General features: G+C 36.5%; 1 protein-coding gene across 2 annotated transcripts in view; it reads right to left on the bottom strand.

The window, feature by feature from the left end:
- The window catches only part of LOC149420247 (UNC93-like protein), a 265,802-nt gene that overhangs the window by 157,144 nt on the left and 95,090 nt on the right, over positions 1-13,568 (bottom strand). For both annotated transcript variants that reach the window (XR_016302721.1, XM_089636549.1), the window contains exon 4: positions 8,205-8,328. Coding sequence is in view for 1 of the 2 variants with exons in the window: in XM_089636549.1 (XP_089492675.1) it covers positions 8,205-8,328 (124 nt within the window). In the remaining variant the exon portion in view is untranslated. The remainder of the gene's footprint in view (positions 1-8,204; positions 8,329-13,568) is intronic.

Below are 13,568 nucleotides of genomic sequence, written 5' to 3' on the forward strand. Positions count from 1 at the left end.
TTGCGCATGTATGGATAAATGTTTGATGAGGCGAACGCAACCCATCTGTTATTCAACAACGTAAATAATTTCATTCCGTTTGAAATATGAACAACGGTTAAATTTTTTAATACAAAAATACTAAAACCACGATTAAAAAATGGTAGGGTGGGGGTAGGAGGGTGAAAAATTTGGGGTTATAGATATTTTTTGATATAAATTATTTAAAAAAATTCAAAAAATAATTTTGTCAAAAAACCAGAAAAAATTTTCTGGATAATTTTCTAATCACCTAACGGTATGAAATATACTAAAGAATCTATTGTCACACCTAACCGATATACCTACATAAAAAAATTCATAAAAATCGGTCAAGTCGTTTCGGAGGAGTGCGACCACAAACATGTGTGACACGAGATTTTTATATATATAGATTGATTTCTAAAACTGTATTTGTTTTTACAAAATGTTCAAAAATAATATATGTATAACACATTTCAAATACATCGGAAACATTGCAAACTGCGTAAAAATATTGACAAGCCTGAAGGGTTGAGTGATATACGAATCATTTTGTTTTCATGATGTACGTATAGTAAGGGATTTCATCTGTCATGTCCAAAAAAAATCTTTACATTCATTATTTATAAGGGTCCGAGACGTTTTTCTAGTTTTTTTCCCCAGATTGTAGACGATTTACATTTGTGATGACCAAGGCATACTAGATATCTTTATGCATGAGAGTCAAGGCAGCGTATCTATATTGGAAAATCTCTATTTCTTTGCATTTGTCGGATGTCCACTTTTCTTTTGCTTTCCTTCCATATATACCTTATTGAGAATTTATTAATATTTAGAGAAATTTTTGATTTACCTATCTTCCTATCTTTCATTAATTGAATGGTTTAACATTGTTCTACTTTTGACCTTTCAAGTTTTTAAGCTATTTTTGGCACAAACACAGAATATTATGATGAAATACATTGGTACACTAATCGCAAATAAAATACGTGATTTTTTATTGTAATCGCGACAAGCCATAAAGTAAATGCTTTCTTCAATTGAGTAAATAAAAAAATTGTTTTGTGTGGGAAATATATACGAATAAAAATAACGCTTGCTAATTTATTCAGAATCTTGTAAATGAAAAGAAAATATATTATCATGATTTGTGAACACGTTTTCAAGAAAATTCGTATACCTTACACTAAAACAAAAATTCTTTGTATGTTCATAATATATATATATTATTATCAAAGCAAATCGATAAACATTTTATTTGATATTATATTAATAAGGCCTATTAATTTATCGCGAGGGCACAAATCGATTTCTCTCTATATATGCATATAATTGTTTGTCTACCAAATCCAATTTTTTGGTGGCAATCGAGCGTGTGATATTGGGTTTAATACGTGAACAGTTTAAACCACCATTTTCTAGTTGCCAACTAGAATTGGTTACACAGGGTGTTCCAATTGTCACCACTTCCAGTAGGTAATTTGTTCAAAGTTATCGTTTTTTATGCTGAAATTTCACTACTGTTCACTAGTGAATCTATCATCAACTAATCAATAAAAAACTTATCATTAAATTACATTATTACTATACGTGTTACTAATTCCTGCGGTGCAAAAATACTAGTCTAGAGTCGTTTTTACATAAATGCAGATTCGTTTAATTAAAAAATTTGTAATTGTATTGCGCCTTGAAGGAGTAACGGAGACGTGAAGGCAAATTACCAAAGCTGTCCATATTGCTTTATTTTTCAGCGAAGTTCGAGTTATTTTTAATAAAAAATCGAGATATTATTTTTCAAAATACTATCGCTTTTCAACAAAAGCGATAGTATTTTGCAACAGCAATGAAGATATGTATATGAACTTTTTGGTATTTTGAAGCATTTTTTTAGTAACACGGTGCGTTTTCGGGCTGAAATTAGTTGCGATCAATTTTATAGCTCTTCCAGCTTGACAAAACCACAGGGAAAGAATTTTTTTAAATTTATAAAATAATTTTGTGATTATAAAATACCAAATTTCAATACAAATTATAAATTCGTGTTATTTTTGCGTTATTCTTCTTAAAATTGCGAAATTCGCGCATAAATGATGAATTTACCATAAACATTCACGTTATGGCAAAAGCGAATTCTTCAGGTACAAAGAATTTTCAAACATTATGCCTAAAATAAAATACGGTTAATAATATAATTTTATACCTATGAAGTGTACACACAAAGTTTTCTTTAGGTTCTTATTACTTATTAAGTTTTTTTTTTCAAAAGGAACAAAAACACTATCAACAAATTACGTGTGGAAAATATGTAATATTCTTGTCATGTTTTATTTTGTCTCCTTTTCGTTTCCTTGTATTAATTTGTAATCAATATTTATTTCTATGTATGACTGAATAAGCACCTTTCTGTAAATTTATACCTTGAGTTAGTATCTATATGTATATCCTTGTCTGTTTTCATTTTTTTTGTTTTCTCGCACTACTTAACTTCTCTTTTATTTATTATTGTACTGTATAGTTTGTGATACTTATATTTTGATACAAAAATACCTTTTTAAAATTGTACTTATTACCTCCCACTTATGTATTGCAATTTCCTATTGGCCTTAAATGCGATTTGTAACTAAGTGGGATTGCTCTGAAAAGATATAAAAATAGTAAAAAAAAATTCTTAATACAATATTATGTCAGAACTTATCGTAAGAGATTTTGCTGCTTCGTCACGCAAACAAATTTTCTGCTTTATAGATACGGTAAGCAAGTTACGGCATTATGTTGAAGCCTGTGAAATTTTGACAAGGATAAGAAATTCTGGGAAGGTTTGTAAGGTGGTACTAAAATTATCCTCAAACAACGTGGGCGCTACAATCAGTGGGGAGATACTACGGATAGAGTGTATTGTGGGCGTCACTGCGAACCTAAATTAAGTTCAACATTTCCTTAATTTCGGTGAAAAATATCAAAATTCTGCCTTGAGCAGATATTCACGTTCCTAGGCCAGTCTGGTGCCCATAAGTGGAAAAGCCTTATGTTAATATTTGTTGACGTAAATTTTTTGAAGTTGATTTAGATCACTACCTCTGTGGTCCTTTGGTTGAGTTCCACGACTACGAATCCGGAGTTTGCTTGTTAAAAACCTTGCGTGCGCAGACATTAACAAAAAAATGCGTTACTTAACACGTAATACCCGGAGGTTCAAAATAAAACACATGCGGCGATGGTGGGTCCAGATTGACCCGGCTGAAATGATGAAAATAAAAGGTTTTTTATGCATTTTTCGTTCATATCCTTACTTTTATATGATATTATGTAATTTTTCATTAACTCATAACATAACTCATATCACATCTGCGCGGGACTGTGAGAGACAAAGACGGAAGGACAGAGCAAGAGATATGCTGTTTTGAATTCAACTGAGAAGAAATGGATTTTTGCGTGTTTTTATACACAATTATTCTAATTACTTTTTTAAAACGTGTCCGATTGTAATCATTTTTAAGTCGAAATGTGGGTAAATATTTTATGAAAGAATAGACAAAAGGAAATTAGCCTAAACGAGATATTTGCGGCAAAATCTTTTATTTAAAAAACACTGGGTCAAATCAGACCCATCACCGGAGTCGAGGTGTTAAGTACGTTTTAGTATCGCCGGGTGTAAGACCATCGTTCAAAATCGAAAAGTCGCTTGAAATTACACCGTGACCTTGTAACATTATGCCAATGGATGGGTGATGAAAAGATTAATTGTATAAATTAATGATGGATCTAACGATTGTGACATTAATTGGTAATTACCAAATACAATAATCTAGTCATCTACGCACACGCACTGACGCAATGTATGTAGGTAGTGATGAGATCTGATAAGGAAGTTAAATAATAGAATGTTTTAAATATCAACAGACGCTAATTTATTAATAACAATTATTAAAATACTTGATCAATAAAAATAAGCATGAGACTCTAACAAACATCTTATCTCCGGGCGTGTCAAGAATGTACGTGAGTTTAACGCCATCTTGATAAAATTTTGACTAAAGAGCAGGTAACATATTAAATTAACACATTTAAAATCTTGTAAGGAATGTCTAAGCGGGCGCCAGCGTGTTATAAAATAACAACGCAAGAAGTTAAATAAGTAATCCCTATTAGAATGATAAGTTACATGATTAAAAGTTAAAGTGAAAAAGACCTTTCGTGACTTGCAAAGTAGTCCCTCATTGTTCCAGTGTCGCACGAACACACCGTAGTCCTCTGAGTCCAGCCAGCAACTGAGCTCGACGAAGTGCGCTCCGCTTAGAGAGCTCGCAACAGTCTTGCCAATCGGAGAAAATTGACCAATGTTTATTCTAATCGGGTAGGGACTGCGCCGCCCAGAAGTACGCACTGCTACAACCTGATCTGATTAGCTAGATTCTTCCTAACCTTCCTTTCCCCCATCTCTTTTATTTCACCGCTCCCTTTGACACGGGGTCTCCGGACGGTTGGGTAAACATATTTAAAAAATAAACTGTCGGAATTCTTTCTTCTTTGGATAACCAATTTCATTTGCCTATCTTGATCTATTTGTTGACAATATCAGTTATCTTAAAATCACATTTCTAGGGATTATTATTTCCTTGCAGACTTCTGTCCGTTTGAATTTCAGAATTTATAGAATAATTTGCAGTCAGAGAGTTACCATACGAACAGTGTGACAAAGTCAATGGGTGTCATTATTTGATATCACAGCGTTAATGTGGTTATACCGGTTATCCCTGTAGAAGAGGGGGTGGGGGTAGGTTAGGTATAGTGGCTGATCCCCTTACAGCCCCTGACGTATGTAAGCCTTCCTTCGTAAGGAAAGTGGTGTAAAACACTTAAGCTGTGCAGGCGGGGAATTTTAGCTAAGTGGGTTAGTAGCGAGTTCTCTGATATCGGTCACATTCCTCAAGTAAATAACAAAGGGACTGCTACAACATTTGCTTATCTAAAGCAATATAAGAAAAAAATCAATAGAAATAATTACTTCTTCAATAATTGCAAAATCACTTTGTGGCGTCATCTTTATTTAAATAATATAAACATCTTCGTAAACAGGATCGACATTTTCAAAACAAATTGTTTCTTCGTCTGGATAAACGTATAATGAAAATGAACAAAATTAAAAATAGACAAATAAGTAACAATTAACGAACACATTTCAATGAGCGGTGATTTATTAGTTATTATTATAAAATAAATTATGACATAACATAAAAACTTTTATAAATAATACATTTGTGTTTACATTAAAACAAAATTAAATCCGAATTAAGGAATAGCTAAGATGTCTTAAGAACAAATTGAAAAAAAATATATTATCAATATAATTATAATATTTGGATGATTTTTATAGGGCAAAATTTTTTTGAAAAATCTCCTCAAGGGCGCTGTAAAAATATATTATAATACATTTCTAAAATGATCTATATTATTACTAACTATATATGGAGATAATAATATATACAGTACCATACTTACCTGGTAGGTCACTTGAGATTAACACTAAATTAATGTATACTAATTGTTTATTAGCGAAATTTAGATACAGGATTTAGGACGTAATTGTGAAATTGGACATAATTGGACTTTCCGGTATTTATTTTAATAATCTATATTTATATTCTTAAATGAGCATGTTTAGGAAAAGGCGGTACTACAATACAAGGTTTTGATCATAATTCACTTTCCTAAATGGGAATCGTCCCTCGGTATAAGACAGATTTCGAAAAATGTAAATGCAATACGAAAATTGTGATAAGGATGTATTAAAATTGAATGCTATATTTAATTTAAGGGTATGAAAGCTTAAAAAGGTATATTTTTAGTTAACACCTAAATTCTGTTGGACTTGTTATGGATCTAAGTTCCGAAGGGAGTTTATTCAAAGCCAACCAAACTTAATATTTGGCTTGCGTTTAGATTCCATCAGTCTGCCTATAGCTGATGATGTTGCACAATTTGTACTGGATTCTTTCAGGGCACTTGAGCTTGTGAAGTTTAGGAAGGTGTTCTGAAATTTCTACCGTAAGAGTCGATAAGTAATTTTGTTGCGTCTGTAGGAAAGTTTCTTCGGAGAGACGTTAGAGGTCTTAGGTGAACAAAACTGGTGTTTACATTCCTATTTATTTGACTTGTTAAACGAAAAGTCCGATTCAAGTCAGCAATTTTCTCCAGGATTTTTGAAAAGAATGGTAATTTTGAAACGGGTCGATAATTACCTTAGTTATCGGCGTCTAGCTGTGAATTTTTCAGTATTGATGATACTACAGCTGACTTGAGTGGTTCGGAAAAGTTACCAGTGCTCAGTGATTTATTAAAAACGTGAACTTAGAATGGAGCTAAAACAATAGAAAATTGTTTTAATAACCATGTCGGTATAGGATCAAGACTGCACTGCTTATTAGGCGAGCTTGAAATAATTTTTATTGCTTCTTCCAACGTTGTGAGCTTGAAGGAAGACAAAATTCCTTTAGAATTTACAGTGAATATTGGCGGAGGAGCGTGAGATGCGGAAGCACGAATGGATTAAATTTTTTCCCGAAAGAAAATTGAGAAGGCTTCCGGGGTGATATTTATTTTCTTTGGGACTATCCTATATGAATGGCGAAAGAATTTGGAAGACGCCCGACAAAGACGTTAGCAATAGCGAATCATTGCGGGGTTCACTAGTCGCTTCTCTCTATTATCCTAAAATATAGTCGCTATTTGCGTCTCTCTGTTTGTGCGCAAAGTTTTTTTCTAAATTACGCAATTGATTTTAATAGGGTTTATCATTTAGAATATTTCTTCCGGAAGTTTTATTTACTATACATTAATATTATATTTAAAGTATCATTAAATCGCTGACAGCACTGAATTATTAAAGCCAAATTGCAATACCTGCCCAGCTAACCAAGTAGAATTAATTTTGAATGTAACAATAAATTTTATAATATTAATTACTCTTTTATAATATTTTGCTAGATTATACATGTTAACAAGTCACTTTTTACTATCCATATTAATACTCTGTTAAAATAAAATATTCTCTGTTATTATAACATTCTAACTTTAATAGAATTTATTTTATATTAATTACTATCTATTATCATAAACACCTCAAAATTTGATTTATGACAAGTCTTATATAAACCTAGCATTCATTCTATTATTATTACACTAGAAGATATTTCTTTCAATTATGTTTCGTAACAACTGTATCACTTGCAATAAAATTTTTGTGTACACACTACTTATTACTAATATTCTCATTGTACCACTGTAAGCTTATAATCCGATGTATCAATCTATTGTAAAAACCATTTTATGGCGTTTAAATAAATAGAAAGTAGAGAAAAATGGAGCAACGCCAGGTGCACGTCAGCTAGTATAATATATTATGTTATGTATGTTTACATAACAAAAACCAGTTCAATTTTAATGTTCAACTCATCAGAGGTAATCGATACATTATCACCAGTTCTAATGCGCGGAATTCACGCACGGATTTGTTCGCTATGTAAAAAATAGGACATACCATCACTGAATGACGTCACGCGCATCACCTGTGAATGAGGTCATGCTCGATCCATTGCGTACTTCACATTTACATCCATGGCTCGTGACGGAGAGCAGACTGATAGACCGATTCGATCTATTCATCGCAGGAATACACGGATGGATCCGTGTGTGAATTCCGCACATAACACTCGCGCTTTAACTGCTTTCGTCAAAATTACATGGATCATGGATCCACCGAGTTCCGCCTTCCAATATGTATTTAGATGGACTGAAGTTCTAAATGATTTTGCAGAATTTAAAATAACGAAGTTCAGTGTTTATTCTCTGAAGCATTAAACCCTTTATGAATTACGAAGTGAACGCTATCAAAGTAAATACAAAGGTTTCCTATAAATGTTGCAGTTTCATATTAAAACTGCAGTAAATACTGCTGTGATAAATCTCTATTATATTACCGTTTTTTACAAAATTGAGTTGATTTTAACATAATTAAATTGGATTTGAGAATTTCACGGGCAAAAGAATAAAAGTGATTATTTTTTGGGATATTACATAGTGTTGGCTTTTCTTCTATTTTACTCAACGTTTTAGATGTAACGCTTTAAAAATTGTATGCCTTATGATAATAATATAATAATAATGATAAGACGGTATCTAACGAACAGTTAAAAATGAATGTTTACCTGTTGAAGATATCAAGTTTCCCCAAACCTGGGCCAATTGGTAGAACATGAAGAACACTCCGAAAAATTTTGTCACCAGCACATCAGAAGCTATGGCGGTTTTTTCAGCATAAGAATCAGCTGCCTAGAAAAAAAAATAAACGAATCATTTACTGTCCTGGTACATGAGGAAAATGATGTAAAAAGTGATAGCATACTACTTTCTTGAAAAAAATATTAGCCGTTCAGAATACACGTGTTTTTTCCCGAAGAAATTTCGTGACGGAATGCGATAGTATCAGTATGTCAATATCGATATTTGTACAAACACGTGTTCTTAGTGACTGATATTTTGTTACGAACTCAATGTATTCGTTGAAGTCCTGCAGTCCCGTTTATAACAGGAAAACGAATAATTTGCAGAGATTTTTAATAAATTTACATTATTTCTGTGTAGTATGAGATTATTGACTGATTATTCGTAACCTCCTAATGTTTGTCTTTTACAAAAAAAAACATTGACACATTTCAGCACTATTACGATACAAATAATCCATTCGAAGTACCCTTAACTATACATTTGTCATAATGCCTATATTGAAATAAAAAAAATAATAATTTAGTTATGTATATACTAGAGCAGCAGCTTCTTGACTGCAAGACAAATGCAACGCTTGCTGACGCAACTGACGTCTTTTAATTATAATTTATTGAATACATTTTATGATAATTATTCTGTTCTAAACCAATTAAATTCACACTTGGGATACAAACATACTCTAATTTTTTTTGAGCACATTATTGTAAAACATAATATATATTGTATTATGTTTTAAAATAACGTTGTAAAAATAATATTATTATCTATTATCACAAAATGCTCTACAAATAGAGCTTATATAAGATTTTCCAATATTCTTCAATCAATAGTTTTCAGCTACTTGATTTATTTAATTATACCGGGTTTTTACAGACGACATCACTTGCGTTAGAAAAACCCAGTTATAAAAAACTTAGTCAATACAACAATAGGTACAACAATTACAAAAATCATCTCAGACATTTATTTATTTATTTATTTGTTAAGACATACACAGTACAATTAGATACAATTAGATATTTTTAGTTATTACATAGTTGTAGTACCTATTACGTATGTCCAATTTGGTAGGCGGTGATTTTCAATTTGGTAGGCGGGAATGGGTACCGCCGCCCTGGGAACCATTTATTGGATGACCAACACCTCTGCCACAGGTCACCCCAAGTGGTTCGCTACGTTTGGTGACTTAGCAGGAGTGCCCGGGTTCATGGGTTAAGATTGGCCCAGGTCTTGGTGGCGGGTGCGTCGGCCCACCTTCTGCGTGGCGGGCCGGTTGGGAGATGCTGGTTGAGGGAGACCCTTTACAACCGGTTACCGCTGTCCGGGCCGCTCGATAGTACAGGGGCCCGACCCTCAGGCTCACGACTAAGGGTGGGCTGCCCCATCAGCGAGTGAAAAAACCCCGCCACTGCTGTTGTGCCGGTTCGTGACCGGAGGGGACCCAGCAGCAGCGTTTGGGGCGCATTGGATGCCCTCTCCAGCCGGACCGCAGTGGGTGGGCTGGAACCAAACGCTCATCACTCCTGGACAGCCTGAACCCCATATTCCTACCCACCCCTCATACCTTTCCATTCCAGACCTTCCTTTCACTTCATACCCTTAAAAAAAAAAAAAAACAAAAAAAAAAAAAAACAAAAAATTAAAATCATGAATATACATAAAAACAAACTTAACATCTTTACAGCGGCGAGTAGCAGGCGTCCCCGGTGCGGGCCAAAACTGTTGGTAAATTTTGCCAACATTCGCGGCCTGCACACAAATTTAAATTCCGTCCATCACCATCTTTTGTCCCAACGTCCCAACCTTCTTTTCCTATCCGAAACTCAGATAGCCGAGCCGCCAGACTCCTCTTATCTGGACTGCCCGGGCTTTACCCTCGCAAGCAAATTCCGACTGAAAAGAGGAGTCTGCCTCTATAGTCGAGCTGACGTCAACTGTGTGCGACTATTGAGTCTGGAAAACTCCAGATTCGACGTAATGTGGGTGCGCGTCAATCTTGCCAGTACGGCAAGATTCTACGCATGTCTATACCGCTCACCGAACCATAGCGAATCAGACACTTCCGAGCTCTTCAAACATTTGAGCGATACTATTGATGATCTCTTGCCCCGCTACCCTTCGGCCGAGTTTGTTGTTCTGGGGGACTTCAACGTTCATAACGAACCATGGTTGAAGTTCTCAGGCCCAACGGACTCGGCTGGCCGACAGGCGGAATCCTTTGCCATTTGCTACGGATTAGAGCAATTGGTTCAGGAGCCTACAAGGGTTCCTGATGTCCAGACTCACCGCTCCAATCTGTTAGACCTATTCTTAACTACTGTGCCACACGGTTATAAGATTGACGTCACAGCGCCTCTGGGATCATCTGACCACTGCCTAGTGACGACATCAATCCCCGTTAGCCTCAGACCAACCAATGAGAGGCTGAGGAGAAAAGTGTGGCACTATAGGTCAGCAGATTGGTTCGGTATGCGGGCCCATTTCAATGCTTTTCCGTGGTCAGCTGTTTGTTTTCGGACTTCGGACCCTTCAAGATGTGCCCAGGAGATTGGTGAAGTCATCAATTCGGCGATGGATGGCTTCATACAATCGACTACTAAAGAAACTGGTGTGGGCTCAAAGCCGTGGTTCAGTCGACAATGCTCCGAAGCAGTTCGACGAAAAAACGCGGCTTACCGAGCCTACAACACATCTCGAACGCCCGAGAGCAGATCAGCATACAACAAATCGGCAAAGGAATGCAAGAGAATCATCAATAGGTCAAAATTCGAACACGACCTGCAGATCAGCAAAAAGCTGGCTGCCTGCCCGCATGGCAGCAGAGCATTCTGGTCGCTTGCGGGCTCAATAGGTCGAAATTTTTGCAAACCCAGTTTGCCACCTCTTACCAGACCTGACGGCTCACTAGCAAACACCGCCACCGAAAAGGCAAACCTTTTAGGGAAAATGTTTGCGGAAAACTCGACCCTCGACGACGGGGGTGCTGTTCCGTCGTCGGTTCCTCACTGCGGCTTCTCTATGAAAAAGCTGAGGATCCGGCATCGGGATGTACTCCACGTTATACGGGGGCTCGATGTTAACAAAGCTAGTGGACCTGATGGAATACCTGCCCTGGTATTGCAGAGGTGTGCTGCGGAAATAGTTCCAGTTTTGACAAAGCTCTTCAAAATGTCCCTGAAGTGTGGCACTGTGCCCTCTGGTTGGAAAAAAGCGGTAATTCACCCTATTCCCAAGAAAGGTGACCGCTCCAACCCGGCCAACTACCGCCCCATAGCGATCACATCAGTTCTGTCCAAAGTGATGGAACGTGTGATCAACGACAAACTGCTCACATACCTCGAGAAGAACAAAATTATCAACGACCGTCAATACGGATTCCGGCGGAACCGCTCGTGCGGTGATCTTCTCGCGTATGTGACGCATGTTTGGGGGCGGTGCCTGGAACGTCACGGTGAGACCCAAACGGTCGCACTAGACATATCCAAGGCCTTTGACCGGGTCTGGCACCGAGGACTTGTCAACAAATTGCATTCTTACGGACTTCCCGCATCCCTGTGTACGTGGATTGCTGACTTTTTAAGGGATAGGTCGATTCAGGCGGTTGCTGACGGTTTCACCTCTTCCTCGCACTCCATAAATGCTGGCGTCCCACAGGGATCGGTTCTGTCTCCAACTTTGTTTTTGTTGCACATCAATGACCTTTTGACATGTGCACCGATTCATTGTTACGCGGATGACAGTACAGTTCATGATAGCTTTTTGTTTGACAAGCCCCCAAAGGGCACACAAACTCCAACGGCTCGGAGGGCTTTGAAGCAGAGAATGGACGGTTATCTCGAGAGTATTTCCTCCTGGGGTAAAAATAATCTCGTCGAATTTAATGTTTCAAAGACCCAATCCTGTCTGATTACGTCTAAAAGGGATCCAAATGATAATCTAGTCTCCTTCAACGGAAGCAATCTTCCGAACAGGCCTTCCATTGATATGCTTGGTGTAACTATAAGTGACCAGCTCAGGTACGGGGGCTCCATCGAAGCTAGAGTAAAGTTGGCCTCTCAGAAGCTGGGCGTACTGTACAGGGCCCGCAGATACTTTAATAGTACACAACTGCTCACCCTGTACAAATCGCAAGTGCGCCCTACTGTCGAATTTGGCAGCCATCTCTGGTCTGGAGCCCCAAAATACCTGAAAAAAACCCTTGACTCTGTGCAGAAACGGGCGGTCCGTTTGATAGATTCCCCAATCTTAACAAACGGACTGCAATCTTTAGAGCACAGGCGTCAGGTAGGTATGCTGTCCTTGTTCTATCGGTATTACAATGGAAGATGCTCTGAAGAACTAGCGTCATTGATCCCTTCGGCACCGGTGCGTAGTCGGGATACACGCCAAACGCGCGCCCAACATTTGTACACAGTTGACACTTGTCACATGGGAACGGGTCGCTTCTACGATTCGTTCTTAAGTTCAACAGCTCGGCTGTGGAACGAACTGCCGGCCTCTGTGTTTCCTCCCTCCTACAACATGGGACTCTTCAAGACCCATGTTCACTCCTTCCTCTCCACAAAAAGACCCTCCACACAGCATCCCCAAAGATGACATAGGCCCTGAGGGAAATTATTTTCTTCAGGGCCTCCTGTGTGGAGTAAATATTTAAAAAAAAAAAAAAAAAAAAAAATGTCCATAAAATATCATTTCGTAATTACGCCTGAGATTGTTATAAAAGGAAGGAAGTGTGTGGATAATAATAAAAATAATAAATTAATTGAAAACAAGAATTATAATAAGCTTACGAATTGTAATTGACTGTTAATAAATAGGAGTTTTGAAAAATGATGTGAAAATATTTTTGAAATATGTCATGCTAAGAAATTTAATAAGTTAGTTTTGTATGTTAGAAAGGAATCATGAAAGATGTCTAAATGTAGTAATTTTTCGTAATTGGTGTATGTTGTGATTGCGCGAGTAATAACTGAATTGTTTGCTGCATTGGTATTGTTGGCTTCAATATGAAATAGTGTAGTGTGCCTGGTACGCCTCGTTGGAACATTTAAACCAATGACGGATAGCAATTCGGTACTATCTATTTTATTATTTAGCAGATTATGTATATATTATAGATATAGCAGACATAGTAAACATTAATTTTCATAAATCTAAATAAAGATTAAAATTAAAAAACGAACTAAAATAAAAATACAAATTTATGAAATTATATGTAGGTTCGGTTTGGCAATCGGGAGAGATTGGTTAAGGGAGACTTGCACCACAGTACGAGGGATGCATTC

Source organism: Hesperophylax consimilis, chromosome 10 (genome assembly GCF_061612785.1).
Source record: "Hesperophylax consimilis isolate HC1 chromosome 10, BYU_Hcon_1.0, whole genome shotgun sequence".
Taxonomy (NCBI): Eukaryota; Metazoa; Arthropoda; class Insecta; order Trichoptera; family Limnephilidae; genus Hesperophylax; species Hesperophylax consimilis.